General features: G+C 36.5%; 1 protein-coding gene across 1 annotated transcript in view; it reads right to left on the reverse strand.

Moving 5' to 3' along the window:
- LOC140236897 (serine/threonine-protein kinase PLK1-like) overlaps positions 1–26,984 on the reverse strand; it is a 69,657-nt gene that overhangs the window by 20,728 nt on the left and 21,945 nt on the right. Inside the window, exons 2-4 of the mRNA XM_072316832.1 lie at positions 26,851–26,958; positions 6,053–6,169; positions 765–982 (exon numbers count right to left, since the gene is read on the reverse strand). Coding sequence (XP_072172933.1) covers positions 765–982; positions 6,053–6,169; positions 26,851–26,958 — 443 coding nt within the window. The remainder of the gene's footprint in view (positions 1–764; positions 983–6,052; positions 6,170–26,850; positions 26,959–26,984) is intronic.

Here is a 26,984-nt window from a genome sequence, read left to right on the forward strand (position 1 = left end):
CTCTGGTAATTACGTCAGCATGAGTACAGGTCCAGCTGACAAGCTGAGTACTTTGGATAAGAGTTAACCTGTTATCTGTAAGGGCTTCCTTCCCCTTCTGTTCCAAATATCATTCAGTTGATTGTTTTTGCTCACTTGATATTTTTGCCAGATACCATACTTACTGCATTGTCATTCTAACCTGTACTACAAATGATCCTGCACGGAATGCTGACTCACTGCCAGAACAAGTTTGGACCTTATCTGCTGAACAGGTTTCCACATTTCTTACAGAAGTGTTTGCCTCAAAATCTTTGTATCGTCCAGAGATCAAATGTTCAACTATCATTACCAACCTCAAAACCCATTCAACTATCTATATATGACTGTCTTGTCTAGATTTGGTATGTTCATGTATCTATCAATCTGTTTGTTTGCCTGTCTATCTCACTATCTGTGCATTTATTCATCTCTCTATCAATCTATCAATCTAATTGTCTTTTTGCCTACCTATTAATCTATCTGCCTTCCTATCTATCTATCCATCCATCTATCTATTTATTCATCAATTTTTCCATCTATCTATTTATCTATCTATCAGAGTAATCACCATTCTACTGGAGGATTTTATTCATCTTAGCTATCTTCAAACTACCCATCTGTCTACTTATCTATCTATCTATCTATCTATCTATCTATCTATCTATCTATCTATCTATCTATCTATCTATCTATCTAGTTTCTGCCAACAACACTACTCTCAATGGTCATTGTGTCGCAGTCACCTTTTCCTGTCCCCCTCAAACTCCAGCTTGGCGGCCAGCCCGAAGTCGCCAATCTTGACCCCCATGGTGTCGGTGAGGAACATGTTGCCCAGCTTGAGGTCGCGGTGGATGACGCAGTGGCTGTGGAGGTAGCGCACGCCCTCAATGATCTGGAGCATGAAGTAGCGCACCTCGGGCTCCGTCAGAGTCTTGCGCAGCTTCAGCATGTGGAGCAGGGACTGTCGTCATGGAGAACACAAGAACAGAAGCACACAGTCAAACATGTGTAACAATGACAATTAGTCCAATAATAATGATGATACTGGCAGTAATGATAAACATAATTAACTCAACAATAGTTATCATTAAAATGATGACAATCATAGAAATAACGATATTTTTCATCATCATTTCACTGTCATTATTATTTTCATTAGTAGGAGTATCAGTAGTAGCAGCAGTGGTCATAATAGTGGTGGTAGTAGACACTAGTAATAGTGGTAGAAGTAGTAGTAGTAGTAGTAGTAGTAGTAGTAGTAGTAGTAGTAGTAGTAGTAGTAGTAGTAGTAGTAGTAGTAGTAGTAACTTGTAGTAATGGCATTCAGTAATCATGAAACTTAAGATGATACAGCTATACAGGTATTGTTTGCACTTTCAAAGCTATCACTGTTGATAGTCAACATGATAAGAAGATGATTCCTGCATTCTTCTACACATTCTTCTAATGTGGCAGTTGTTCACCTACTATAGAGTAATTCACACTCATCCCACAAAAGCCATTATTTGTAAAAATGGATGCTAAATTCAACAAAAGCAGGCTTGTAAAGAGAGGAGGTCTTCCATCTATTTTTTTCTGATTGAGAAACATTTCACTCAAATATATGGACTATCTACAATGTGAGTTGCTGTCTACATGGTATAAAAACCCCACTGCATTTTGCCCCCCTCTCCAAACAAGTCCAGATATTGACTGCCTTTCACTTAAAGCATGAGAATATGATGCCCTGAACTGAATTGCACTGAGCAAAGATACCCAGTTAGTCAGTTCTTCTCTCTCTCTTTTCTCTTCCTTGCTGTTATCTTCCTTTTTGCCCAAAATACCATAACCACCTAACACCTGGGCTACGGTTGCAAATTGTCGGAGCCCATAAAGCTGCTTACAGTCAGGAAATGTCACATTATGGGACTTTAAACATGGCCCCCGCCAAATGTGAACCAATTACTGGCTCCTAGCTGTTCCCATACCTCAGCCCCATGCAGGGATCTCTGCCAAAAAATGTAAATCCCCAAACCAGGAAACTCCCCTGATCTCCCTCGGAAAGGACGCTCTGTTCGACACATTTTAAAGGCATAATTTACCATTTAAGCTTCAAAATAGTTCTAAAATGTGAGTTAGGGATAGAAACAACCAATGTAAAAATTTGAACCAGTATAATCGATGTTAAATATTTTTAAATGTACAAAATGTGAACAATAGTTATAATAAAAATGTTTTCAGACTAAACTGTCTACAGTTATGGTTTAATGAGAAAAAGTGTGATATCTCCTTATATTTCATGCTGTATTTAAAAGAATATATATGGTAGGATGTTTTGTGATACAACTGACCTACACATATGCAACAAATGTGATATCTTCAACATTTTTTTAATCACTGCTCCCAACGGTTAACAGGACCTTTAAGCCTTGCAGCCAGGCTCAACATTTAGTGCAACTGCAAGGCATGATTGTTGCTCTTACAGTGCATGATGAAATGATGGCTATGTTATAGTTTTGATCTGTTCGCTGCCATTCCTGAGCATATCACACTGACTGACAGTAAAATACAGATGTTCAGCACGTGTAACATCTTTCAGCTTTTCTTGAGGTATTCAGTTGTAAACAGAGAGCCATGTTTCAGCTGATATTATTCTACAGTCATTTTCTTTGCAAACTCTCTCAGAAATTACTCTTTTCATATAGACTTCTATGTGATGTTATTAGCATTGTTGATATAATCAAGAGTTATTATTGATTTACAAAAATGAGAAAAAAATGCCTTGGGTATTTCATAGCATCGTATTTGTAAGCAGTTAGAACATAGAATCATATAGGTCAGGAGCATGGAGCTTTGTCGTATTTATCAAATAACAACTGCATTTTAGTGCTTTTGCTATCACAGTATTGTTTTCATATACATTTCTGTTCTAAAGTAACACATTTTCAATTTGTTTATTGCTTCCTCTCATTTCCTTGAATAGATAGTCTCCACTTGTCCAAATAGGTATTTAGATAAGTATCCATTTATATCACTTGGCTGACAGTGAGTTTAGAACCCCCCCCCCCCCCCCCCCCCCTCCACCAGCTGGGATTGAAGGTTGGTTGTGCCCTGCTTGCCATGTTTCTTTGAATTGGTATGTAGAGTAAAAAGAAGAAAATCAAAAGGCAAGGATTATGCAAATATATGCTGTTGTTGTTCTGGGCCCCATTGCTAGAAACTTTGCGTTTAAACGCAACTTGCAACTGATTGTCACTGGCCAATCAAAATCATTGTTGCATGCATGTCTTCTTAATAGGGCAGACCCTGAGCCAATCAGAATGGTTGTTTCAAAATTAGCAATTATTTGCAATTGATTGCAACTTTCTTGCAACAGGGCCCTGGTCATGCACTTTTTTCATTTCAGGACGGAATTTACGGAGAAAAAGTAACAAGCAGTTAAAGGGATGGTACATTAGGGGGCCTATTGGTGGAGATGAGAATTGGACTTCTAACTTTTTGCGAGATACCAAGAAAACACTTATGAAATAGTACAGAGCATACCATTTGAAGAGGAATTCAAAGTTTATTTGATGAAAATCGGGTTTAGAATGACTGAAGCATCCAACAACAAAGTAAAACAAAGCAATTGTAATAAAATGTGGGTCCCACACGTTATTAGAATGGCTCTTTTTTGGATATCTCAGCCATTTCATAACCAATTTTCATCAACTAAACATTGAATTCCTCATGGAATTACATGCTCTTTCATATTTCATAAGAGGTTTCTCATTATCTCACCAAAAACTGTTAGAAACCTGAAATTAGGTCTCAACCAAAACTATACAATCCCTTTAAACTATATCTCATGCTAAATAAGTCTTAAAGAAATCAAACACTGAGAATCAAATCTACGTAAACAAATACGTAAAACAAACAAAATGAAGTCTCTAAGACCTGCTCCTGTAATTGCATGTGACAACCCTAGACCTTTTCATCTCTACTGCCAGAAAGGACAAATCAGGGAGGTGGAAAGCCCCTCCCTGGACAAATCAACTACCAGCTCTCTCTGTGGCTGATTTCATCTCAGGAACTATTAAACCCATCCCTGATTAATTAAATCATCCTGAGTTAGACCTGTCTAAGATAAAGTCCTCTTTATGGTTGACATGCTGTCAGATCAAGACGTTGAAATGGATTCATCTTACTTTATCTGATGTGACATAAAACTCTAATTGACCACAGCTGTGAATTTTAGGCAGTAAAATGCTTTTCAGGGGAGAGACATGGATGAACCACCACCCCACCCGAACCCTTCTTACACCATTTTCTCCATTCACTCATCCATCCATCCATATACATTCTATCTATCCATCCATCCATTCATTCATTACTCTCATTCATCTCTCCACCCATTCATCCATCTATGCATCCAATCATTCATTTGCTTCTTCATTCATTCATTTATTCATCTATCCAACCATTCATCAGGCATGCTTTGAAGATGAATTCAGAGTTTTGTTATTACTACCCTTTTCAACTCTAGTGCACTGACAGCCAGTATACTCTGGCTGACTGTGCCAAAAGGAAGCAAGTGACAAAAACAACAATAGTGCTGTTTCCTTTAGTAAAATATGCAAACTGCCTCATTCTGTCATTTCCATTGACATCATCACAATGTTATGAGTGTGTATTAAAATGTATTTTAGTGGGATGAGTGTTTCTGCTCAGAACTTGGCAGCCAAATCAAACATTCACTGGTCTAATCTGAAGACAATAACATAAACTAAGACTTGGATATTTGCCACTTGATTCCTTTCTGGCAAAGCAGGGCAGTACATATTTTACACATATCCACACAATGTAACACACCTTATGTATACTGTAGGCCCTATGTATTCACATCCCCACAGAAAACTACATATGCATTGCCTATTATCAGGAAGTTTAACAGCACAAGAATTTGTTCCTCATGGAGTTTATCGCATAAGAAAATAGTAACTTGAAAACTCTGTAATGTTGATTACAGGAATGGCAAGGAGGTCAAACATGCACAGACTATTTTTTTTTTCTTCTTCTAGCTGCTCTTTCTGTGGCTGATATCATTTCAGGAACTATAAAACCCATCCCTGATTAATCAAATCATTCTAAATCAGACCTGTCTAAGATAAAGTCCTCTTTATGGTTGATATACTTTCAGATCGAGATGTCAGAATGGATTCATCTTACTTTATCTGATGTGACAAAAAACTTTCATTGATCACAGCTGTGAACTGTAGGGAGTACGACTTTGCAAAGAAGAGACACAAATGAACTACTGTCCCACCTCAACCCTTCGTGCACATTTATCCATTCATTTATCCCTCTATCCATCCAAGCATCCATTCTATTACTTATTCATTATTTCATTTATTCATTTATTTACTTACCTATCCATATCTTTATTATAACAACAGTGATATTTTATTTGAAATAATGCAAGCACAGAATATGACACAAGGGGACTTTCTCAATCTTTTTTTTTCTTGAAGGGGAGGAAGGGGTAACATAATGTTAAATTCCTCATTACGATTATCACACAAGAAAATAGTAACTTGAAAACTCCATAATATTGATAAATACCAGAAATAGTATTGCAATATGAACAACAACAACATCAAAAGTTTCGTATCATACAGGGAAGTAACTTTATGGACAAATTTTATGACTGCTTTAACTGAAGTGCACTGAGCCAACATCTGTGTTGGCACTTTTTCAAAATACTTTTCTTAGTGTTCAGAATATCTTTTATTCGCATACACCCAATTGAGAACAACCCAACCCCAACCCCCCCCCCCAAAAAAAAAGAATAAAAAAGAAGAGATGATCATGGCAAGACTTTCTTAAACCAAATTTCAGTACCAAAAAGACTTTAGAACTTAAAACCGTGATTGAGAATGTTCCTTGTCAATATGTTATCTCTGCATTATTCCCAGAGTGATGATGGGAAATTAGATGATTTCTCCGATATCCTTCCAGCAAGGAAAAGTCCTTCTTCTCCTCCTTGGAGACCGTTGCTAAGGAAGGGACCTACCTTGTGTCTGCAGAGCTCCAGTAAGATGTAGATGTTTTCCTCGTCATCAAAGTGTTTATGGAAGCCCACGATGTTGGGATGTCTCAGCTGAGCATGGACAGCAATCTCCCGCTCCATCTACAGAAAGAAGGGGAGGGGGGAAGGGGAAGGGGGGTGAATGATGATGGATTGGTTGGAAGAGGAACAGAGAAAGGTTGAGAGAAAGAGAGAGAAAGGAAAACTTCATGATTTTAAATGTTTTAGTCCTTGCAAAGGATACTACATTAAGACACAGACATGAAATGAATTGATGAATTATGTACACTAAGTTTTACATTTGAATAAAGACAGAATATTTGAATAAATCAACTGTTTGGCACATGAAATGAGAATAATGAAAAAAGGAGACCAATCTGTCCACAGTACACACCCAATAGAGTCTTGTGTGGTACTTGCACACATTTGTGAGAGGGAGGTATTTGTCAGCTTTTAGAATTGCCCACATCTGTACAAAGCATTTATTTTCACAATCCTTTTTTAAAGGATATTTTATATTACAGATTAGTCATTTTCATATGCTAATCATGTACAAACCAAAACTCAAGTTTTGACTCACATACACTGTACAAATGTACCTAATGTGGCAGAATTAAATTTCATAATTTCATTTCGTGTGTGAGTAATCTAAGCTTTTTAAAATCACAGGTCACTGCACTATACAAGCATGGAATAAAAAGTCTAAAATGGAAGTAAACTGCCATTATGTAAGTAGCACATTCTCCTCAACATATTATTTCACTCACCTGTACACACACCTCTGACTACTGTGGGCCAAAGTTCTAACCACACATTACAGATATGCACACAGACAAATACTCACACACAAACAGACTAACACACTCGCACAAAAACAGCCATGATATACAACACACTTGGCTCAATCAATGGGACAAATAGCACGTGGAAACAAACGGATGACCGCATGCCAAGTTTTGGACCGCATAGACTTGAGTGACTTGGAAATTCACGGTTAAAGAATGGAAGCAAAGTGCAATGCACTTTTGACTGAGGTCAAAGGCCGGCTGTCCAAGAAATTCAAAGTTTTGTCCTTGTCAGCTTGGAGAAGTCATTGTCCGTAATAGGGACAACAAACAATTTAGCGGAAAGTTCAGTCTGCCATTCACATGATGCAAAAGAGACCTCTTGCTATCACTATTATCCTTGTCATTGTTATTATTCTGATTACTGTAATTGTTATGATTTCTATAATTGTTGTAATTACTGTAATTATCATCATTATAACTATTAACAGTATCACTATAGTTATCATTAGTAGTGATGGTAGTATTAATAGTACAGTAATCAAATTTTGTTTGCAATAACAAGTTACAAAACAAAATGAAATGATAATCATTCTGGGTAACATCCACGCACTATTACCATTATGACTGCTATACTTACACAACTACTTTTAATAGTTAGTCAAATCAATCATGGTACACTGTATAACAATAAAGTAAAGGAATCAGATCAGTATATAAATTGGACCAGCCTGAGCCCCATCACTTTTTCTAACCGAATCTTGAAAAAAAATAAACAAAAATACCCCATACCAGCCTATCATACACTTTGAATGCTGGACATGATTTCTTTCAAATTTAGGTGACCAAACTTGTTTAGGCATTATATTCATGAGTGAAAAATTGTCTTTCTTTAAGGCATTTTGAGCAAAGTTTAAGCAGAACAAGAAAGTACCACTTTGCACATGCTAGTGTAAATATACTGATCTACTCAAATATGAAACATGAAAGAAACTGAATCTACTTTACATAATACTTGCATTGTTCATTTTCTATCATGTGTGTCAATGGAGGAATCTTCACAATTGTGAGACTTGTAAATCCCTTAGGATTATGGGCCAACCATGATAGCCTGATGGATTAAACTTTGAAAACTCCTCTCATATGGTTTGTGGCAGAATTTAATTCAAATACTAATTATTTATTCCACAATCAGTTCTCTAATCTTGCCCCATCTTTGCCTGCACAACACAAATGGCAAATAGTCAAATTCAGGCTATTTAAATATTGAACCATTTAAAAAAAGGAATAAATAAAAAAATCTTTCCAATCACAAATTGTTCATCTCAAAAGAATGACTCAGTATAGAATGCCATCTTGAATAGATATATGATATGAACTCTACTCCATGGTATCCTATTTGCAAAGTGAGAATTTACTTTTGGCTAAGCATTTTTGTACATCATGTAGAAGACACTTGAAGTACAGTCTCAAAGGAGAGAGACATTCTGGGCCTTTGACTTTGAGGGAAATTAGTATTTCCTCAAGAAATGTCAACTATCAGAAGACCTTTCGTATCGCATTTCAGTTTTTCTTCTGTAAATGCAGCCTAACCTAGCCTGATTGCTGTTTGCATGTACAGTGCTTGTCATGCCAAGATCTATTATACAGTCATGCCCTATACATGAGAGGTATAGATACATGACACGGCAAACGAAATCTAATCGAATAGTCTAGCTAATCATATGAAGAGTTTGTTTGCAAAAACCGATAAGTCCATATTTGCCAAATGGAGATATTTGCGATTAAAGGTCATCAAAAATAAAGAGAATAATAAGAAAATCTTTGCTTCTTTTGACCATAACTTCAAAAATATACCTTTATATGTAGTGACCAATATATCATTTAAAAGGTATTATTTTGTATTTTATGACAGAGATCGTACTTCAAAATCTTCAAAAATGGACTTATCGGTTTTTGCGAACAAACTCTTCATATGTGACAGTTTGAATCAGATCAAATCATATATTATATCAAATACCTTAAAATCAGCTTTAATCAAGTCAGATTACGTGCGTCATATGACATCAACTCCACTCAAAGCCTGTCAAATTCAATAGCTTTTAAATGTGAATCTGAACTTGGACAACATTGCCATACGGTGTTTGTTTATAATTTTAATGTTAATATGAATGGGAAAGGCATGAAGTGATAGGAAGATAAGGTTGATCTTCTCACAAAACAGATACAGCTGAGATCACACGATAACACATTTTTGACACTGGTTTGCCTCAAAATCGAAGTAGTTGCCTGGCAACATCTAAAGAAAGCTCAAAACATGAGAAAAGCACAGACTCTCTTGCTGCCAGAATGTTATGCACCCAGAGTCACCCCTCTGGAGCTAAGTAGCTTGACCGCAAGGCTTAGTAATCTATTGTTTGAGGGCAGAGGGGTACCTGGAGGAAAGATTGCTGTGGTCAGGGTCATTCAGCTGGAGTCGATTGTGTGAGGAAAGTCTTTACCTAGAAGTGGGATTTGACAGATGCTTCTGACATCACTTGAGTCCTTTTGCAACTACTGAGCAGGTGGATTGGGTGAGCACCAAAGAGATTTATTAGTATTCAGCAAGGTGACGGTCACAAAGCTGTGGTGTCCAGGTGCTTTATTGGAGGTCAGCGGCGAATATGAGATTTACATCCAGCATTGCAAGATGTATCTGGAGGTTGCCAGACTCAATGTGGGTATACGAGAGACGACCCAAACGAGTCAAGTGACGTTCGATACCAAGTCAGGTTATCTTGTTTGATGTTCAGTTCTAATATGACAGCAAGACTAACAGTTTCTATCACGTTCAACAGTTCCCACTTCTCGTATGATTGATTTCTGTGTCTGGTAAGTTGGTGAAATCAAGATCAAGGAAATGAGTGTTCAGCATTTTGGGATGGGAAAGTGGAAGCTACAGATATCCAGTACCTGTTTTCATTCGATCATTTCTTAAAGAATTTGTGTTTCCAATAGGCTCTTTTCAGAATATTACATGCAGTGACTTAAAACATGAAGAGTTTGTTTGCAAAAACCGATAAGTCCATATTTGCCAAATGAAGATATTTGCGATTAAAGGTCAAGAAAAATAAAGAGAATAATAAGAAAATTTTTGCTTCTTTTGACCATAACTTCAAAAAATGTACCTCTATATGTAGTGACCAATATATCGTTTAAAAGGTATTATTTTGTACTTTATAACAGCGACCATACTTCAAAATCTTAAAAAGTGGACTTATCGGTTTTTGCGAACAAACTCTTCACATATTGATTATTCTGTATTTGTTTCTATGCCTTATTCACATTTAAGAACTATTTTGAAGCACTACAGCTGGGTTTTTGTTTCATCTGCAAATGGTAAATAATGCCTTTAAAGGCAGGAGGGTTTCATAACAAAGGGACGGTGCTGCCTACAGCAACTTTCTCTTTTATTAAATACGATCTCCCTTACCCCCTTGAGGACGAGTCCCGAATATACTTGGGCGTGTGTCTATGAGAAATGCATGTTGTAACAGAATCAGCCATCCTCAATGAGTTAAAACATGGAGGGTCAACCAAGGGAAGTTGCTGCCTAACGTGACAGCGATGCTAGGAGTACAAGCATAAGGGGCAGGGTTTGTGCAGAAGGGAGGACCACGGAGGGAGATTACTGTCGTGGTGTTGTGGGATCGTGACGTCAATGTTCGGGGGGGGGGGGGGAGGGGGGATGGAGGCAAGAGAAGGTTAAGGACACTAAGACACTTTTGGGGGTAACTATTGACTGTTACTTGACTCGACTGAATTACGCATGAAAGAGGGGTACACAAAAGGAGCAGGAGAGATCACATATAACGTGAACTATATGGCTGGGCTCAAAGACAACCTGTGCTCAAAGGTACATCTGGAACAGAAGACTGTTCAGCATTTGAAGGTTTTTAATCGCAAAACAAGCTAATTCCACTCCTATTAAGTTGAGATATTTATGGTTAAAGTTGCTTAAAAAAAATAATAAGAAAATACAGGATATCTTTAATCATAACTTGTGGAATATTCTTTGTTATGTTACAACTTAGTGAGGTATTACTGGAAAGCTTTTATTTTGCTCTATCTGATGATGGACTTAATACTTTGAAACGTTTAAAAATGGCACTTGCAATAAGACTCATTTTTTCAACATTCAGAGAATAAATTCAGCATATCCAGTCTAATTTCTTTTATTAACGTATTTAAAGAATAAATCTGAATACATTATTCCTGCTAAGCACGATAAGACTAGGCAACATTTTCAAAAGTTTGTATTTGTTAGTTGATTTGTAAAAACTTGTACTAAGTTTGTTTGTTTTTTTTGTGAGCTTGTTGTTGAGTAGGTATAAAAAAAGAATGCATCCAGTCACTATGCTCTTTTCATCCCAAAGCTCAAGACACTCCACACAATTAACCCATTGCATATAAAAGAATTCTGTTTACCATGTACAAAGTCTAAGGGGCATCCCAATATCTGGAAGTCAATGATGTGCATGAGAGAGAAAGGGTTAATCAAAGGCATTGACCTCATCCAGTGAACACATGTCCTTCTTTCCACGAATTCCATCTGTGTTCTCGCTCTTCAAGTACACAGGGATTTGGGGATTTACTGAGAAGAGGAAAGTTCACCTATGCCAAAAAATAACATTACTTGTGTACACCACAGCTGGGACCTGAACACTGCACTGTTTATTTAAAACAGATGCAAGCATAGGTCATAACAGGTCAGTGAGGTGGATATTAAACTTGTTTCATCTGTCAACAGTCCCCATCCCCAATAACATAGACTGCAGATCGTATACCATACTAATGCACAGGGGGGTGGGGGAGTACTTTTACAGCAAAAATCGTATTTTGGTGTAGAAAAAAATATATATGTATTTCATGTAAGACATATTCTAACTTCTGATGACAAAAACAAACATATCAAATAGTATAAAAATATCATTTGGTGGCTCTGCATACAGTAATGTAGGACCAGTCGCATGGAAAAAAAATAAAATAAAGTGTTTCTATGTTAAGCCATTAAACATGTAAAATAACTCTTCTAACCAACCATTAATTGCCAGTGACAAAGGATGGACTATGTCACAATTTCTATTGTCCATAAATCAATTACACAACTCTTGATTCACTCACAAGAGTAGGTACCTAACAGTTAATATGTCAATCATATGCACACAACATGTTAGAAGTACATCGAAAGTTGAGGATAAAAGTATATCTCCTTACTCAGGACTCAAAATTCAACTGTTTGGCTTGGAAGTGCGCAGACTGCACCCAGAATCAAGCACAAAGCAAACAAACCAATCAACAAACGAATGCAACAACAACAACAATGACAACAAGGGTAGGGCTACCTAACATTTGATATTCAATTTTTTTGTGCATACCTTTATAATAAAAGTTACTTCACACAACCAGGTTTGACTAAGGCTTGTCTGATATTGCAACAACTCAGGCATACGCACTGGAATCCAAGGACTGAAATATGTATAACATCCTCACAGGTCAGAAGAAAAATATTGATAAATTTGAATTCATTTGTATATTGGCTGTATCTTCACTATGATAGTAGAACTTTTTTTTCATTAATAATTCTTTATTCTTTGTTTTCATTACTGTCTGAAGGCATACATTTCTCTAAAATTCAGTAGTTGTCAATACTCTCTGAATGTACAGTACCATAAAATGAAGCACATGGATTACAGCCCTTAGAAGGCCTCTCTCTCTCACACATTCTCTCTCTCTCTTAAGGGAGGGGGGGGGGGGATTTTGTGCTGAGCAAGTGTGTTATCACATTTCTACTATTTAAAGCTGTTACTAATTTGTTACTCACTATCTCTGTTAATACCCCCCCCCCCCCCCCCACCTAGACAATATTCTGGAATAAGGTATTGGGTTGAGACTGCAATAGAGCATCCACTCTCTAGATGGGAAATGGTGGTTGCCATGGCAACAGTCAAGGAGAAGGGGAGTCAAAGAGGGATGGAAGTGTTCTTGGCTGCATTTTATTTTTGGGGGCAGATGATGATTCAAGTAGGACGCAGCTAGGTTTTTCAAGGAGACATGCAAATTCATAAAAGATGATCCCATGTCCCACACAAAGGGGGTTAAAAATAGCGCAACAAGCCGATATCCTCCTAACTCCAGACATGAGCCAGTGATGAGCTTTTTCGACAGGTCTTTTTCATTCTTTTCTTTTTGTAATGAAAAGCTGCTTTCTTACTTCTCAAATTGGTAGAATTTTTCAGTGCAAAGACAACTTCAAGGAAGGTGCTCATTGGACAAATCCTTTTTAATTGAGGTGGTGGAAGCATTCAATTGTTTAACTCAGTGATCTTATCTTCAGTTACAGAAAGGGATGAAGGGGGGCATAAATGATCTAAGCCATGCATGCAGCATGAGAACTTGAAATGCATGTAAAACTATAATGCTGGTAATCAAGAGACCATAAATCAAAAGCTTTATCTTCAAATGTGATCTAACAAAAAAGGAAAAAAAAATGACTACCTGCATGTGAACCTTTCGTTAAATGCCAGCGGGCTCATCATTCAAACAATTGAATTTAATTTTGACCCTCCTTAGAAGAAAAACACAGAAGAATTCAGGGGGAAAACCTAAATGGTATAACCTGTAAGATAGAGTACAATGGCTAAAATATGATGAGCTTGTTTGCAAAAATCGATAAGTCCATTTTTGAAGATTTTAAAGTACGGTCTCTGTCATAAAGTACAAAATAATACCTTTTAAATGATATATTGGTCACTACATATAAAGGTATATTTTTGAAGTTATGGTCAAAAGAAGCAAAAATTTTCTTATTATTCCCTTTATTTTTCTTGACCTTTAATCGCAAATATCTCCATTTGACAAATATGGACTTATCGGTTTTTGCAAACAAACTCTTCATATATAAATTGCCTTGCTTATACACACAGCTGCAACTACTGTACAGCAATACTGTAAAACATGATATTTTCGTGGCTTGAAATTTTCACAAATGGGAGCTGACGTCAATATTCGAAGCATGAAATTTTCACATTTTTTTTTTGGTTTTTTTTTAGATATAGCTTTATCATGCAAAATAAGTCTGTGATTTCATTAGAATAATCTAACGTTGACAACTCATGCCTTACTTCCCGGAACGTGCGAGTGGAAACAAAAAACAAACAAAAAATTGCAAGTTGCCTCCAACATTCAATGCATATACAAATGTAGTGTAGACAAGATCTTTAGTGTGCATTTTAATTTCACAAAACTCGGCTCTCGCAAAATTAAAATGCATGCCAACATTCCTCATTTTAAAACAACTAAATCTCTGCTTTGTCACCATTCAGCATAGTTCATATGGCATGTACTCTACCAATACACTACATATTTTGTGTGTGTGTTGTTTTTTTTTTTCTGGGGGAGGGAGGGTTGTGGGCACATGACAAATACTGTAAAAGTGGAAATTTTCGCGGTGTTGAAATTTTCGCGCATTTCGCGCAACCAGAAACTAGCGCGAAAATAAAAACACGCGAATATTTTTGCTTGCCATACGTTCCTGTGTGTAATGTCTTGATTCCGCGGAATTAAAAACACGCGAAACTCTTCTGACCCGGCCTAGCGCGAAAAATTAGTCGCGCGAAAATATCCACTTTTACAGTATCATATTCACTGGAGAGCTCTCAATATCTCTACATCTCCATAAGACAGGGATGCCAATTTATTGACACAGCATTAAGCAATTAGAAAATCATTTCAACAACCCACAAGTTTAGATATAGTTCAATCTTTCATAATAATATGAAAAAAAAGAAAAATCATATGATGAGAATCAAATTAGTACTATGGACTATTCCTACTGAAGAACTGTGATTGCACTTTTGAGTTTAAAATTTCTCTTATATCGACATGTTCCTGGAACATACGTAAGGTAACACTTACAAGTACTTTAGTTTGAATGAAAGAACAGACCTGATTTGTTTTGAAGGGTGCTTGGGACCTTCATAAGCATTCTCAATGCAAACACTTTTTATCCACTTTTAGCACCACAGATGCAAGAGTGTAAAATGTTTCTGGTCTACAACAAGTTGAATCTCCTCGTTAAGCTAGACAGTTTGAGGGTTTCATTTTACAGGATGTACGTGCATCATACCTCAAGACTCGAGGAGAGTGCACACATACTTGTGACCAGTTTCATGTATATACTGGCATAGTGATGTCCGTAAGAGTATTCTTACACCAAGATCGGGTGACAAGAAGCAAACGTCCGGGGGCTCTGCATTCCACGGGCACGACAGATCTTCGTTTGCTTGTGCAGGAGTGCGAGTGCGTGTGTGTGAGTGTTCGAGTGTGTGTGAGAGTGTGTGGGTACACGATATAATGCCGGACAGCGATCTGTCTGTGCGGGTACTGACTCAATTACTAATCATTTTACACTGATTACAAGCACATTTATGTTGTCCGCAGGAAAATTAAAGCTGTGATTCACATCTAATGAATCATACAATAATCTTTCCTCCTTGGTGAGCCATCTCTATGATACACAAGAGACCATGTAGACTTTTGGCTAACCATTAAAAACAAATTAAAAAAGGCAACAAAACGGAGATAATTTATCATATCAGTACGAAATACACTTTTCTATTTGATGACTTCTGATAGATATGGTCAAGCAAGGATTCTTTACAGAATGAAAGGTTACCGTAGCCATTACACTATTACTTGCCACTTCCGTTAAGCCATATGAATGAAACTTGGTGAGATTCTTTTGAATGAATATTTAATTACAAGCACATTGTAGAGGTTCTTACATTTCCATAGCTCAGGCACTAGAAATTCAAGCTCATTGAAATCAGTCTCAGAATAAATGAATTGAATCTAAGCTCCAGCAAGAGGGTGTAAAAAGGGCAACTTAATTTGTCTGCACCATATTTGCTCCTCCATGGTCTCTTTCCTAAGCCTTCAGATTCTGCATGGTTGCAAATTTCACTTTGTATACACTGCATTCGCTCATTATACAAGTACGTGTGTATGATTCATGTGTGTCTTGATTGCATTCCATGACTTGCAAATCACAGCCAGCTGCATAGCTGACCCATTTTTGGAGCAGTCGTCAGCCGTTTTTGCAGAAGGAAAAAGGCGATGGCTTGGAAACTAAAGGTGAAAGACTAATACCAGGTTAGCATTTCAATCTGCATGGTAATGTACCTTGACTATTCACACCAATTCATCACTGTGGTTGTAGTTTCACATGCATTTGTAGCTATTGCCTGCAAATTTTTATCAGAGCAAATTGAAGGATCCTCAGCTGCTGACTTTTTATTGAAGTCAAGTGGAACAAGGATTGTGTCATGTGATTCTGAATTTGATCCACATTCACAGGGCCTACATGGGCAGTCAATTGTAGGGATGAATGTGTCACTCCACCGGTATACTCATACTGTCGTATTTCATGCATATATTTATAACAACGGTAGTTGTAGAAAGCTTGTTTAATCCTTGCCTGACATGGCAGTAAGTTTTGAATGTCCATCATATGATCCTGATGTCAAAAGAATATGAGTTAGGACAGGTGAAATAGTCCACTTCATAATTTTACTCTGATGGGCTTCTGACCAATATTTCCATCCACTTGTACGTACTCCATACATACCACACTCTAAATCAACTTTTTATGCATAAGTTGTTGCTATTAGGAAATACTTGGGGAAGTTTATGGGTTGTGAGGAACAAGCTCGTGTTATTAGAGGGGAACCAATATCCTGAGTGTTATGTTTGCTACATATGTAGAATACACTTGAGACTAGCTCTCTGCAAAATGCTTAAATTTTTTTGTCACTCAGGTTTTTATCTACAACACTTGTATTGGGGTTCAAAAAAACAAAAAAAAAAAAAACTACTTGAAATAGGCTACATGTAGTCGATCACCCAATTCTTTCAAATGAACGATTGTGCTACTGATTTTTTTTTTCTGAATAAGTCTTGAACAATAGTGATATGCAATGCATGCGCACAATCAGCAGCCTCTGACCCGCTAACTGATCGAAATGGAATGTTGACATTATTCATAAAAATGTATATATATACACGTAAATGTGTATAGCTAGAACATGCACACATCAATACTGGTACAGAACTTAAACATGCGGAGCACAAGTACCAAAATGTTACAGAGATATGATCTGATTTTATCAAAATATGTATACTTTCAGGGGCTATCACAGGTGAATTATGGCTGACTTTTCTTTTTATTCTAGCTGTACACAAATTTGATTTCCAGGGTATTGGTAACAACAACAAAAAAGTATGCACAAAGTTTGAGTCATGGCAAATAGAAAAGATATAGTAATTGTGTGTAAAGTGCCCTTATACAATGACATAATATCAACTAGAAAGAATATCGTTATTGGATTGACTCACCAAAAATTTTGATCATTATTATTTCCTACGTCATAAAAGGAAAATTATTTCAGTAAAAAAAATGGTATCCATGTTGACACTTGGTAGCCTATCAGATACATGGTAGTTTGCAAAATTTTGCTGTGATGTTCTTTAAATGAAACAGAATAAAAGTCCATGTTCAAGTTCAATATTGCACATACCCATGACTGCAAAAGATTTGTGAATTCACTCTAATTTTGCCCATTTTCAGATACATAATGCTCTTCAGGAACTAATGGTATTTAATCCTCTTGTTTATATGTTTAAATCCTCAATGTCTAAAGAAACAAATCTCCACCTTCCAAATAATGCACTGCAAGCAGCTGAAACACTGAAATCAATCAGTATCCTGGTTTAAAGGATTTCCTTTCAGAATTACACATACATTACCTCATGTATATTGTAGAGTATACACTAGATCATACACAGTGCCCTCATGGTGCCATTTGTTGTTGTTTCTTCATAATATTGTATTGAGCGTCTGCTTGTTGTTTCAACATGGCAAACTGGAATGAAGGTGAAAACTTGGTACGAAAATGCAAAATAACTAATAAACAGCAAACATTTTTCATATATGATGTTACTGGTCATATATCGGCATGATATTATTTTCCAGTTTAGTAACAAACTGCATGCTGAAAATGAAATCCAAGCTAAATCTTCATTTGGCCAGAGGCCCTGCCAACATTTCCACCTTTCATTGATAGATACACATTAAAGGTCCAGTTTACCTTTGGGAGCAGTGATTTCAAAAATGTTCAAGATATCACATTTGATGCATACGTGTAGATCTGTTGTATCATAAAACATCCTACCATATGAAATATTTGCAATAAAACCTAAAATATAAGGATATATCAGGGTTTTTCTCAGTAAACCGTAACTGTATACGGTTTAGTCTGGAAACATTTTTTATTATAACTATTGTTCACATTTTGTGTATTTAACAACACTTAACATCGATTATACGGATTCAAATTTTGACAGTGGTTGTTTCTATCCCTAACTCACATTTTAGAACTATTTTAAAGCACTAATGCTTTCATCTGCAAATGGTAAATTATGCCTTTAAATTGTATACTAACACGCCGTCAAACTGGATGTGGTTGCACAACAACAACCTGTGCAGGAATGTTCAACGTACTAAATGTGCTGGCAGATTTGGAACCCACCATTTCCTGTTTCAGTTCCCAGGGACTCAACCACTATACCGCAGCATACTCACAGAGAGAAAGAAAGGGACAGAATAATAGATAGATAGATAGATAGATAGATAGATAGATAGATAGATAGATAGATAGATAAATAAATAAATAAATAGATAGATATGATGAAAGATAGATAGATCGATATAGAGATAGATAGATATGTTGATAGATAGATAGATAGATAGATAGATAGATAGATAGATAGATATGTTGATAGATAGATAGATAGATAGATAGATAGATAAAGATAGATAGATAGATAGATAGATAGATATGTTGAAAGATAGATAGATATAGATAGATAGATATCTTGATAAATAGATAGATAGATAGATATGTTGAAAGATAGATAGATAGATATGTTGATAGATAGATAGATAGATAGAGATAGATAGATAGATAGATAGAAATATAGATAGATAGATAGAAATATAGATAGATAGATAGATATTACTGTAGATGATAGATACATGATAGATAGCTTGGTAGGTAGATGGATACTATAAGGCAAGGTATTTTCACGGCATGAAATTTTTGCGCAATTGGAGCCGTCGGCCTTTATCACTGCATGAAATTTTTGTAGGCCCTAAATTGCCTCTGGCATTCAATGCATATAGTGTAGACAAGAACTTTCATGTGCATTTTAATTTTGTGAATTTTGTCTCTCACGAAAATCGCGAAATTAAAATGCATGCTATAGCTACAGTGTAGATAAAGGATAGATAGATAGATGATATATAGATAGATGATAGACAAATGATAGATAGATTGATAGATAATAGATAGATAGATAGATAGATAGATAGATAGATAGATAGATAGATAGATAGATAGATAGATGACGTATACACATGTAGATGGAAAGATATAGATAGTTAGACAGAGAGAAAGAGATGTAGAGAGATATGACAGTACAGGAACATATCCGAGGCTGCTCAGCTGTTGAAGTATGACAAAATTATGTTTTGCCCAGGTTTGAAGTGTGTGGTTAACCGGTGGTTTTTTCGCTAGTGATAGTAGAATGTGTCATCATTCCCCTTGTCTTCCACATGTCTATTGGCCCATGCAAGATAGGGATATCAGTATAGTATACTGTTGCATTACATGTAATAACTTAATTATGATAAACATGCCTTTCTTGTTTGCAAGAATTGGGCTACAGTTTTCCATGGTACTGTCAGAAATAATTCATGGCATGAAATTTTCACGAACTGGAGATGACAGCTATTTTGCCTGGCATGAAACTTTTGCCAACTGCCAACTGGCAATAAATGCATTGTGCATATGGAAACTTTTGCATGCATTTTAGTTTCATGAATCTTAGCTGCTGGCAAAATTCGTGGAAGTTTCATGAATGTAAAAATGTCTAGTTTTACATAGAAAGATTCAAGCAAGGCCTAATAATACCACTGATGCTAATATTTCCTTTCCAGGCTTCTTGAAAGTGAAACAGAAAAGGAACTATGGGTATAGGGTATACATTGTGATATGTTTGTATATAACAGAAATGCATAGTGCATCAATATTGTTGGTAATGCCATACTACAGATGCTGGAACCAGAATGAAAGACTCCAATCCACCACAGCCTTCTTATTGGCTTCCCCCTCCCCACCCCCTACTTCAGATGGGATCTCCCTGATTCTTCCTTTAGACACTTCCTGTGAGGGTCATTCCAATGACTCACATAGGGGAGAGGGGATGGGAGCAGGGATGAAGGAAAGTGCTAAGAATAAAATGTAAATGTCTTTACTGAGGCACCTGATCTATCAGTATCTTGAGGTCTGGGAAGTATCATCCAGATACTTAGCCTCATTTCTAGCTGAATGGTGGCCACATTATTTCATCGTATTTTTTTTTTCAATTTTTCTTTCTTTTTGTTGTGTGTGTGTGAGGGAGAGGGGAAGGATTGTTCATAATACATACCATACAATGTGTGTCATTTTTCATGGATAGATACAGTAGATACAAATAAATCAATTGATCCATAGATAGGCAGATACATCTATACAAACAAATATGGGGAGCATCATCACTTTACCCTAATAAAGTTAGAGATCATAGAAGGCAGAAAAAAAAAACTGTGCATAAAGCCAACTTTGGCAATATATTTTTTACAGTTTTCTAACCTTTGATTTTTCTCTTACATCCTTGCAATGAAGTATGACAATTATCTATCGATTCAAAGCTTAGCATCTGGAGAATTCATATTTGCCAAAAAACAAACAAACAAACAAACACAATGATCTCCCCTGTAAATTTCTGTCAGATTTTGTACAGATTTAAGACTTTAAACCCATCTAATCTTAGTCCAATTCAAAAATATAGATGACAAGATACACATGTTCTTTAGCAAAATTTCTTCAGGACTCCATGCGTTTATGAACACACACACACAAAGGGACATTACTTTGAATGCAGAGCTAAATAATATGACTGATATCCATAATGACTATCAATTACTGTTTTCTATAACAACACACAAACATACTGCCACAAAAATAGAGCTTGGTGAACACAATGACATCCTTTGTCATCAAATCAGCTACAAAATATTTAACAGTCCACTTTTCAGTCTCCTCCCAGTAGCAATTAATATGATTGAGGTGTCAAATTTAAAACGACTCATAGTTTATATTTCGGGGAAAACTTTCCATGACCTCTTATTAAGGGCAGGTGCCTCTGGGGGGAATAGGAGTGGTTAGCAAGTTCAATCTACTTTGTAACAACCCACCCTAAATCATTATCTTTACAGAAATAAGTCCCTAAACTATCCAGGGGCATACAGCTCCTCATGCACTTCTGAACTCTTCATTAAATTTTTTTCCTCTTCTCTCCCTTTACTGTCACAGGCCCCTTACCCACACAGAGATCAAACAGAAAGGTTTACCACAACTAATCTCCTGTCAGATTATAATTCTTTTTTTCCCCCAGTACAACAAATCTAGTGTATGGTTTCAGGAGACCGGCACAACTCAATTCTGAAGTTTCCAGGTATATTTAAGAGGTTTGTTTGTTTGTTTGTTTGTTTTTTGTTTTTATCAGTCATTAATGTAAAAGTCCACATTTGCAACAAATTAAAAATGGTCCAAGAAAGACTGAGACATGAGCTCAATTTGTAGCTTGAAGCGGTGCCTCGAGACACTGAGCTTTGATAGTAATTCATAGATCAAACTATCTATTGGTTAAAAGAACTATGAAATGCAAATGTATGCTGACTTGTAATAAAATACCTGGATCCATCACTTATTTGGCCAAAATAATATCTAGATATGCCAAATATCTTAGCATAATATTTCTACCATTTTTTCTTCAGATCGCTTTATTCTCTTGAGATTTCACTGTAATGTCTCAAATCATATCGGTAACATGGGAACATGCCAATCATCAGTCTAGGGAAAGGTGAATTTAAGTGTCTTTTCATATAATCATATCTGTGCTTCAGCAATGATTGACATAAAAAAAAATGCTACTTTTTGGCATTTTTTAAAGTGTATCCAATTACATATAGTTCCTTCAAGCTTCTAACAATGAAAAGATTTCTTGAATTCTGCTGATTTCCTTCAGCTGCTTAACATGTCCTCCTTTTTCCTTTAACAGTAAAAGCACTAAAACTCTTAACTGAGCTAGGGTATAGACTCCTACATGAATATTAATTCTGAGCAATTGTAATAGAATAAAAGCATATATATTTTGACCTCCACCAAAAGGAAAAAAAATGCCACTGAAGAGAACAAAAATATAAATTAGTGAGATCACATGTGTGTGTCCCTGGGAGGTAGATTATAAAGATGATCAGTGAAGCATATGAGCGGCACTAATCTAGTCGTTACACATCACATAAATCACTCGGCTGGAATGAACAGCTGGAAGTCACAAGAACGCATGGACCAAAAGGGCTAATGAAAAAAAAATTATGGGAATTATATCCAGTAGACCGTGTTCGTAATAAAAAATACTACCTGATAATTGATTTCCATTGCATTCAGCCCCATGAAGACCAGTCGATAGTATCCTTGTAGGTATATGCTTCAATTACTACAATCAGGTGCAAGTGACAAAACCTGATGAATAGGACAGAGACTACACATCAATGGAATATGGACAAAAGCTCTGGGTAGAAATATTTATGGTCTTATACTTTATAGGTATTTTGATTAGAATGCAGCTTGTCTTGTGCACTAAATCAAGGTCACTTGCAAATTTTTACAGCCTACAGCTATGGCTAACACTTCACTGTCCTCTAGATATCTTCCTCAGTTTTTGCACACTGCAAAGGAGAAATTTCCTTTTTTTATGTAGACCCTGTATGTCTCAAGTGTTTTAATATGTACTTTGCACTTGAAGGATTAACACTTATGTGTAATACATCCACATTGATACCCCAGAGACAGTTGCAGGATAACATGTATTGAGTGTGGCTCTCATTTTCTAAACAGATACTTTACCAGTATGCTAATTTACAAATAGAAAATCACTATGTTGTATCAAGTTATGAGTGCTTGGAGCTACCTTACCATTGCTAAGTTGTAAGGTAAGATAGTAACTAGTATCCATTACTACTGTTTTATGTCTTTTCCTATGAATGGGGCTGTGGAGGTGTCCATCACACACAATGTACAGTGTTTTCATACAACTGCCAACAAACAATTACAGCTCACTGCCAAAAAAAAAAAAAAAAAAATGTGGTCACATAGTGTGACATTTGTGTGTAGCAAATCTCTTTCTGTTTGCAGAAAATTAAAAAGCACTTGCCATTAAAGAGGAACATTGTTCTTTCTACCTTCAATTTGTAAAGAATACATAATCAGGAAACATCTGACTTAGTATTGCATGCCACATACAGGCATATATATAAAACAATGATTCAAAACAAAACTATCATAAACGTTGTACTTCTCACAGAATATCTGTCTTTGATTTTTGTAATGTATGTTTCAATAGCCTTGAGTTCTCAGGAGTGCAAAATGTGGCTTTAAAACTGCCATAGTAACTCAGCAAAAGACTGTCAAGGCATACAATTATGTAATCTGAATTCTAAAGAATGAATTTTTAACTGTCTGTTCAAGTAATTTCTGAGTGGGAAGTCAGAGCAATCTTTATTCAAAGTCAAACTCTAGAGCTCTACCGAAACCAAGCTGGAATTGATGGTTTCCTTGTTGACTCCCATCAAAATGTATTTTTAGAAAAATCTCAGATAACATGATCTGTGTAGGCATAGCAGTTTGAGAAACATACCAGGAAAAAGAAGACAGAGATTCAGACAGACAGACAGAGACAGAAACAGAAAAAGAGAGTATAAGAAAAGGAAACACTGTATGGGTATTACACTAGTCTCCATTTACACACGTGTAGTCGGGTAGTGTCTGGCTGAGCATCTCTCACCTGAAAGGACAAGTCTACCTTCATATCAATTGGGTATAGGTATTCCAGTTTAACAGGTAGGAATTTTCCATGTTAACCTGATCTATTTCCATAGCATCATGCAGAAAGGCTTTCTGGTTAATCAGGTATTCTGCTTTAAGGACAAGTCCATTTTCATAGGACATGTGGCTTGACTGAATGCAGCAATAGTAGTAGAACACATCAGTGCAAGTTTGGGGAAAATTGGACAATCCGTTCAAAAGTTATGAATTTTTAAAGTATCTGCACAGTCACTGCTGGATGAGAAGACTACTAGGACAGTGTACTATGATGTCACATGTGTAGAATGATATAAGGAAAATATGAAGAGAATTTCGCAAAATTTTACTTTTTGTAAACAGTGCACAATTTCCTCAACTTGTCACTGATATACGTTTGTATATTAGGGGTAATATCATTCCCCTTGCCTTCTGAAAGAGGGAAGTCAAATGTTCTTTCATTATGCGAGAAAAGTGAAACTATGTTGAATTTTCTTCATATTGTCTTTCTATCGTATTACACATATGACATCACAAGCTGTAGTAGTCTTCTCATCCAGCAGTGACTAAGCAGTAACTTCAAAAATTCATAACTTTTGAACCTGATTAACCAGAAAAGCTTTCTGCGTGATACTACGGAAGACAAACATTATTGGAATCTTATTAAAGGGATGGTACAGTATTGGTGGAGCCTACCCGTTAAACCGGAATACCTATACCCAATTATCTGGCAAAAACAACACATTGATAACTGTTTTTCAGCTTGTAATTCAATTAAGTGGAGTACCCGATTAAGTGGTACCCGATTAAGTGGAAAATACTGTCCTTGAAAAGAAGTGTAATTATATAAAAACTATGATACCATTGCAGGAGCAATAAATGTCATTGCTGAGGTTACGAATTGTTCATAATGGCTCTCCATTGAGAAAGAGCACATTTATCTTCTATATTACCAGTCATCAAGTACAGTTTCAATATTAGGCATTGTGCTATTCTTGCTTGTATCCTGGATACATAAAAAAATGCATTTACTACTTGTTTGAAATGATTTTAAACCAGTGAATTATATGTGTGCATCCGAGGAAGGGCAAAGTCTAGCTATAACCTGTTTGTGTTTGTGTCCCAACACAGGAAAATGAGCAGGATATGACAGAAGGAAAAGGTTACAACTATGACAACTATGGTAGCTTTGATTTAAGTCGCATAACCACATAACATTGTAAACATAAATGCGAATAAACTAGTTCAGATTTCAAATATGACCTTTTTTTTTTATTTGGAAGCTATTCAAATGGCATGCACATGTTATTGCAGTGATCAATATGCATTAATAAAAATTCTGGAAAAAAAGGGAAGGAAAAAAAAATCTTGAAAGTTGACATGGATAATATCAAATGATAACAACAAATAAAAAAAAATGGCTAATTATGAAACTGTGGACAAATACTGATAAAAATGAAAACAAACATTTGCCCTGAATGCACTGTCATGGTAGCTGACAATGCTTGTACCACTGGCCATGGCAAAACTATTCTTGGGCTGACATATGCATACGTGTAGGCCCTATTCCAAGTTTGCACACACTGATGCGGAACGTTACTTGCTATTTGGACCCATGCTCAAATTCTTCGATCACTACTACTTTTTTTTTTTTTCCTGAGAGATTTGATCTCATTTCAAAATATGTTTCAATAAATTGTATGTGCGAGAAGTCACACTTTCATTTGAACATTTGTGTTATGGTTTATTTATTTACTTATTTATTTATTTATTAGTTTTTGCAATCATCATGATAATGAGAAGACCACAGAGCGTGAAATTAACAACTCATAAAATTGACTGATCAACTGCCAGTCAGAAAAACATCTACGCAAGAAAATATGAGTGAGTATTAGAGTATACGGTATTACAGTGACACATAATGATGACCATTCTAATCTACATGCAAATGTAAATACCTTTAGAGAAAAATTACCCTCTGAAAGTTTGGCATGGTTGAAGCTCTTGCAGACAACAACTCAAGAGCAATAAAAATTTAGCATAATTGCGCTCTCAGACCATAGCAGCACACAATACATACTCGCACATTGATATCATACAGAATCTATATTTCAATACAAGGGTAGATGAAATAAGCAGATGCTTTGCATCAAACTACAGCTTGCTCAGAAAGGAATATGATATGTATATCTCCCTGGGGCCAACTTGGTAAGGGATCTCTCTGAGGTGTGATAATGCTGTGGTTAAACAAGCAGGGCTGGCCACTACCCAGAGAAGACAGAAGAACAGGGTGTTCAGAAGCAAAAAAAAAAATTATATTAGAGCGGTATAGCTATACCAAAACGGTATAGCTATACGATGAATTTATACATCTGAACGTTGACTAACGAAACAACGTATAATAAATGATGTATAACAAAACGACGGTCAGGTAAGAGCAACGTTTCAAAGTAGAACGCGATAACGAATCAGCATTCCCTGTACATCTGAACGTATGGTGACCATAGAATGGTATAACTGGGCAGAGCTTAATGGGAGTGGGCATGAAAGGTGACCCCATAGCTGTCACTCATGACCATAACAGCATGCGCAGTGGGAAACTGCACATCTATACGACGTTTTCCAGAACGGTCAAGATTAACATGTCAATGGTTTGTCAGCTATACGATGATTCTTTATATGTTGCTTCTTTATTGAGTTTTGGTATAAACTGGCTTGCGTCTGAACAGGGGATATGACACACGACCAGAGATGCTGCAAGGCTGGTTGGGGGGTGGGGGCGGGGGGGGGGGGGGGGGAGCAGTAAGAGGGGGGATCTTCATATAAAGCTTTAATAATGTCTGGAAGATAGAAAAGTCGACGCACTCTTGCCATTTGCTCATCTCAAGTGTGTTCTCCCTTCCTCACATTTTTACGCACATTTCATCATACCAACCTTTTCTCGCTGTGACGGCTTTGATATCCTCTCCTTGGGCACGATCTTGCCGGCGTAGACATAGTTTGTCTCCAAGTGGGTCAGCTCGTAGCATCTTGCAAATCCGCCCTGGAGGAGGGCAAAGGAGAAGAGGA

The sequence above is a fragment of the Diadema setosum genome, chromosome 13 (assembly GCF_964275005.1).
Source record: "Diadema setosum chromosome 13, eeDiaSeto1, whole genome shotgun sequence".
NCBI lineage: Eukaryota > Metazoa > Echinodermata > Echinoidea > Diadematoida > Diadematidae > Diadema > Diadema setosum.